Consider the following 6525-nt stretch of genomic DNA (forward strand, 5'->3'; position numbering starts at 1 on the left):
CTAGCTCTTGTAGACCAGGCTGGTCTTGAACTCACAGAGATCTGCCTGCCTCTGCCTCCCGAGTGCTGGGATTAAAGGTGTGCGCCACCATCGCCCAGCTTGTTTTTGTTTTGTTTTGGTGTTTTGGTTTGATTTTTCATGACAGGGTTTCTCTGTGCAGCCCTGGAGCTTGCTCTGTGGTTAAGGCTGGCCTTGAACTCACAGAGATTTCCCTGCCTCTGCCTGCCAAGTGCTGGGATTAAAGGCGTGGGCTACAAGTGCAGGCTGTGACTAGTTCTTGAACTGTCAGTGTAACTCATGTGTACCAAACTACCCTTCCCCATGTGTTACTGTGTATTTTCTAATTGATACTTTTCCTGAGGCTTCCTCTGATGTGTGATTGCCGGTTCTGTCATGCTGTTTATAAAGCAGATAACCAAAGGTGCTGTCTTGTACAAACAACTAAAAACAAGAATAAATGAGTTTCAGGTAAGGTTTTAAGTGACCACTTCCAAGAGTAAAATTATTTAAACATTTATTTTGGCTGTGGAGTCTTTTTGCTCTATCATTGTTTCTTTGACATAAGGTAGCCAGACAGTTGTGTCTGGGCAGAAGAGGGAGAGCTTGCTCTACCAAACCCATGATAATAACAGTCCCTCAGTGTTGTCTCTTTCGAGTTGTGTCAAAATTCCATGGCTCTTGTTTTTGTTGTGTTGGTGCTTGCCATTTTTCTTGTGGAAAACCCATTATTGACACTCATTTTAAAATATCAACTGTTCTCAGATGCCACAGTGGAGCTCTCCCTGGATAGTACACAGAATAACCAGAAAATGATGCCAGCCAAAACCCTTAGTTCTCATTCTCTGCAAGGAGCCACAAATTCTCCGAAACCGCAGCCAAGCTACGAGGAGGTGAGACTTTGCACTGTTGGTCATCTTGCTTTTGTGTCTTAGGACTGTGTGCTGCCAGTCTGGAGTTCATTTGGATTTGAACTTGAGTAAAGATTTACAGCTCCTGACGACCTCTGCTCGATGCACAGCCAGAATCCAAACAGGAACTCTTTCTTAGACAGCATAAAGGCTTTGCTGTCACTGGTGCTATTTACTGTCAGAAGCTCCCATAAACCTTGCTCTATTCCCTCTTTGCCCAAAAAAGGACAAATCTGTCAAAATCCTATAATTATTATCATGAAAGTAAGATTTTAAGGAATCGATGTGAAAGTGACCTGTGAACTGGTTCACATCTTAAACTGTGAGTATTGGTTCACTGGAGCTCCTGGAAATGGACAGATTGAACACTGAAAAGTACATCTTGACTTTGTTATACTGGCAGGTATTGAATGCTGTGTAATATCTAGCCTTCTTTGTGTCAACTCTCTGCATTTTTCTTTAAAAGCTAGAGGAAGAAGAACAGGAGGACCAGTTTGATCTGACAGTCGGTATTACTGATCCTGAGAAGATCGGTAAGGTCCTTGGACTCTTGTGATGGTATAAGGGATCCTAACTAGCTAGTTTGGGAGTGGCTTCTCCAGAGCTGAACCAGCAAAAGTGAAGTGCTTCATCAGTGTTTTTCCTGGAACTAAGCTTTTTAATCACATTACTTGGGATTTTTTTTTTTCTTATCTTTAGGAAGAAAAAAAAATAGAGACATAAAATATAGTTATAATTTTTAAAAACTCAAACGGGGAGAGGTGGCTGGAGAGATGGCTCAACATTACAAGCACTTGACAGCTCTTCCAGAGGTCCTGAGTTCAATTCCCAGCAACCACATGGTGTCTCACAACCATTTGTAATGGGACCAGATAGATTTCTTCCTTTGGTTTCTGGTGTGTGTGAAGACAGAGCAGTCACATTCATAAATAAATAAATTTTAGAAAAACAAACAATGAAAACAGAGGTCCAGAAGATGACAGAAGGTCTAAGGACACCTGCAGCCAAGGCTGGCCCCTGAGTTTGATTCCCCAGGGCGAGCATGTAGGAGAACCCGCTCTGAGAGTTGTTTCTGACCTCCACATGTGTATCATGGTGTGACCACGCCCACACTCATACCTATAAACACAAGATTAATTAATAAGAAAAGATAAGAAACCTCAAACGGGCTGGAGAGATGGCTCAGTAGTTAAGAGCACCCAGTTAAGAGTGCTTTTGTAGAGGACCCAGTGCCTAAAGTGGGGGACTCACAACTGCCAGCTTCACCAGCAGGGTGTTTATGGGCATCTTGTTCAGTTCCTTCACCTACCAGAAGAGGGAAGAGAAGACCAAAAAGAAAGTAGTGTTCCTGTGAAGGCACAATGTGGTATAGGTAAAAGAAGGACCAGGGCTTTGGGTACATATCTAGGAATCTCTTGCCTGATAGTCTAGAGCTACGAATATTGTGTAACACATTAATTTTAAGCTTAGTTGCTAAAATCCTTAATAGAAATTACAAATGGGGCTGGGTGGTGGTGGCGCACGCCTTTAATCCCAGCACTCGGGAGGCAGAGGCAGGTGGATCTTTGTGAGTTCGAGGCCAACCTGGTCTACATAGAGCTAGTCCCAGGACAGGCTCCAAAGCTTCAGAGAAACCTTGTCTTGAAAAGCAGGGGGAAAAAATTACAAATGGTACTAATTGTTTGAACAATTACTGCTATGATTTCAAACCAGAAGAGCAAATGTATTAGTTACCTAGATCTGCTGTAGTAAAGAACTTGAAGACTTAAAATAATAGAAGTAAGCTAAGGATGGTGGGTCACAACAGTATCAACCACACTCAAGTGCCTAGGTGGGAATTTGAGACTAACCTGGGCTACAGAGTGAAAACCTGTCTCAAAACTTAGCAGTAGTGGTGCATGTCTTTAATCCCAACACTCAGGAGGCAGAAGCAGGCGAATCTCTGAGTTTGAGGCCAGCCTGGTCTACAGAATGAGTTCCAGGACAGCCAGGGCTACACAGAGAAAAGGAAAAGAAAACCTATCTCAAAAACAAAAACAAGAGATTTTCACACAGTTCTAAAGCATGAAGCCCCCAAAATCAAGGTGTGGGAAGGCCACGCTCCTCTGACATCATGCTGTGGGCATGGCCATGCTTCTCTGAAACTGGAAGGGAAGGTAGGCCGTTGCCTGTGCTCTGCTTTCTAGTAGTTGAGGTGTGCTTTGGCTTGAAGATGCATCATTACATTATCTTCATTCTCCCGAGTCATCCTGAGTGTCTCCACATCATCAGTCCTCTAGGAATGTCTGTCTGAGTTGCCCTGTTTTTTTAAGGACACCCCTCATGTTGGACTTGATTCACCCTAATGACCTCTTTTTAACTTCATTATATCTATGAAGACAGTGTTTTCAATAAAGTCATGTTATGAAGTACTGACCCCACACTACAGATTAATTTAAACAGCTCATCAATCTCCAGGTGCTTTCATCCCCTTCTGTGTTGTCTGAATTCTTGGTTGTGTTGATTCCAAGAAACCAGCTAATTAAAACATCTTTCTATCCAGGACCCGATCTACCTTCCTTCCTTCCTTCTTTCCTTCCTTCCTTTTCTTTCTTTTGTTCTTTCTTATTTATTTATTGTGTTTTTGAGACAGGGTTTCTCTGTAGCTTTCGAACCTGTCCTGGAACTAGCTCTTGTAGACCAGGCTGGCCTCGAACTCACAGTGATTTACCTACTCTGCCTCTTGAGTGCTAAGATTAAAGGTGTGTGCCACCACCGCCCGGCCAGGGCCTATCTTTATAAACAAGTTCTGTTTGTGTGGGCTGTTTAGTCAACAGGCACATCTCATTCCAGTACACATCTAAATAAATTAGAATTGTACACTTACCAGGATATCCTTTTTAGAGGCTTGGCAATTTGTATATGCTATTCCAACTTGGAAGTATTTTAGGAACTCTGTGTGCATTGTCAGACTGTCATGTGACCCGGGCACTTTCAGGGCTTGTGTACCTCTCTTCACACATGCTGCTGCAGCAGTGTCTGGAGGCCCTACAGGGTACCTTGAGGTCATGCTTGGCTAATGTCCTCTGTGGACATGCGCACTTAGACCCTTCCTTGTGGCTACTAAATTATGGAACTGGACGTGACTATTCTACAGTGAGTGAATTTTTGATTAAACTTAAGGCTTTTGTTATTTTTCAAGACAGGTTTCTCTATTTAACAGCCCTGGCTCTCCTGGAACTTGCTTTGTTTACCAGGCTGGCCTCAAATTCACAGAGATCTGCCTGCCTCTATCCGCTGAGTTCTGGGATTAAAGGTGTATTTCCCCCATGCCCAGTGCAAGAATTTTTTTTTAAACAGTCTGAGTATCAGGCCATGTATTATAAAGGTGGTCATCAATGTAAGGTAATTCCTTTAGTTTAGATTCTAAACCCTGTTTTGCAACACCCCTTTTGGTAGGTATTGGTGAGATAAGACATGTATGTCTCCTATCTCTATATAATTTCCAGCTTCTATAATTTGCACCCAACACAGTGAAATGATGTTGCGGTGTGTGAACTCCGCTGGTCCAGTTCTACCTCTTCTTCCTGGCCCTCACTCCAGAATCAGATAAGAAGCAAAGGCAATGGGAATTGTTGACCAAGGCTTTCTGGTTCATAAGAGGAGGAATCAGAGAAAAGGAAAAAGAAAAAAACAAAACAAAAAACCCTAAACCCCCATGGTCCAGTGCTGGGGTTTTATCTGGATTTGGGGCTTAGGAAGTCAATAGTGCCTTTATCTCCCTAAGTGGTCTAGGTCAGGACACTGCCACAGAGAAAAACAGTTGCTTGAATCCCGGATTATTTAACAGTCAAAGGCCTTTTCATAAAAATAACTCCTCCAGGAAAGGAAGATTTTTGTGACATCAGGCAGCCCAAGTGTCTTCCTGCCAGGCTCTTCGCTCTGAGTGAACGCGCTGGATCAGAGAGATCAGTGTCTCCAGCAGCAGTGGTAGGATCTCTGAAAGAGCAGAGCAAGCCTGGAGCTAGCTTAGGGAAGAACTGCTTGTTTCCTTTTACAGCAGTTGTTTCTTTCTCTTGCTTTATACAGCAAGAGAATTGTTTGGTTTTGGACAGATGTGTATAACCAGCCCAAATACTGGCATGGTAACAACTGATGAATTGTCAGTAGCTGGTGCTGCTTTATGGAGGGTATAAATGGAGCCTAGCTTTGGAAGAGGGGACTGACTCTCTTGTCTAACTCATACTGGGGCCCAGCCAGGATCCGTGGGGGGCATGTGTGCCACACAACCCCCGAGACACATATAAAGCCTGGAAATGAAACAAGCCTGTTTAATAGAGGGTTCCTGTAGCTATGGTCTAATAGAGGCTCTGTAGCTATGGTCTAATAGAGGCTCTGTAGCTATGGTCTAATAGAGGCTCTGTAGCTATGGTCTAGTTAAATGTTACTGGATCAGCTTTCCTTTCTTTAGTTAAAAGAATAATTCTCTCCTTTCTTATTCTCCCACAGGGGATGGTATGAATGCCTATGTAGCCTACAAAGTCACTACACAGGTGAGTTTCAGAGACATTGCTGATGCACCTCAGTAGACCTGGTTGCTCATACATACATTTAGATTACATTTAGATTATTCCTGGACATCTTTTTGTTTGCTTGGGTTTTTTTTTTTTTCAATGAACTTTTCCTATTTACTCAAGCCATAGCAAGTCTACAGTGCCTTGGTAATCTTTATTTTATATTATGTACATGAGTGTTTTGCCTGCATGTATGCATGTGCATGGCTGGTGCCCACAGAGGCCAGAGAGAGTGTTAAATTAAAGCACCTTGGAACTGGAGTTACAGATGGTTGTAACCTGCCATTTGAGTACTGGGAACTGAATTCAACCCAGATCCTCTGGAAGAGCAGCCTCCTAACCTCTTAACCTCTGAGCCATTTCTCTAGCCCTCTTGATAATCTTAACTAGGTACACCACAGTAGGCTAGTATTTCTTTTTCATTTCTTTTTTTTTTTTTTAGATAGGGTTTCTCTGTAGCTTTGGAGTCTGTCCTGGAACTTCTCTGTAGACCAGGCTGGCCTTGAACTCACTGAGATCCCCCTGTCTGCCTCCCAAGTGCTGGAAAAGCCAGAAAACTAATATCTCAATATGAAACTTTGCAAGGTTTAAAATGTACATCATATCTGACTTTTACCCCATCACAGGAACTATGTGACTGGAGCTAGTTTAGTGGATTGCCTCAGATGAAGAGTAACTGTCTAAAACTTTTCAGTTCTTGGGCCAGGCAAGGTGAACCACATCTGTAACCCCAGCACTAGGGAGGCAGAAGCAGGAGGGTCAGGAGTTTGAGAACAGTCTGAGGTACTTAAAATGAGACCCTTTTTCAAAGAAACAAAAAAACTATGTATATGCAGCTGGGCAGTGCATATACACTAAGGAGGCAGAGGTAACTGGTGGACCCAATCCCTGTAAATTTTGCCCATCTGGTGAATATAGTTATGTCTCCTAATGTATTCCCTAGCTTTCCTGCCCCACCCCTTTTTTTGGAGACAGTGTTTCTCTGTGTAACATCCCTAATTGTCCTGGAACTAGCTCTATAGACCAGGCCAGCCTCGAACTCACAGAGATCCACCTACCTCTGC

General features: G+C 43.1%; 1 protein-coding gene across 3 annotated transcripts in view; it reads left to right on the top strand.

Annotated features, from left to right (window-relative positions):
- Window positions 1-6525, top strand: part of Snx1 (sorting nexin 1) — a 36739-nt gene that overhangs the window by 16611 nt on the left and 13603 nt on the right. The window contains exons 1-4 of one of the 3 annotated variants that reach the window (XM_026779199.1): window positions 243-468; window positions 763-890; window positions 1375-1441; window positions 5397-5440. In XM_026779199.1, the coding sequence (XP_026635000.1) occupies window positions 810-890; window positions 1375-1441; window positions 5397-5440 (192 nt within the window). In that variant the 5' untranslated portion in view covers window positions 243-468; window positions 763-809. Of the gene's footprint in view, window positions 1-242; window positions 469-750; window positions 891-1374; window positions 1442-5396; window positions 5441-6525 lie in introns of those variants that run through there. The other 2 variants (XM_026779198.1, XM_005347743.3) reach the window with 2 other exon arrangements.

The sequence above is a fragment of the Microtus ochrogaster genome, chromosome 5, assembly GCF_000317375.1.
Source record: "Microtus ochrogaster isolate Prairie Vole_2 chromosome 5, MicOch1.0, whole genome shotgun sequence".
NCBI lineage: Eukaryota > Metazoa > Chordata > Mammalia > Rodentia > Cricetidae > Microtus > Microtus ochrogaster.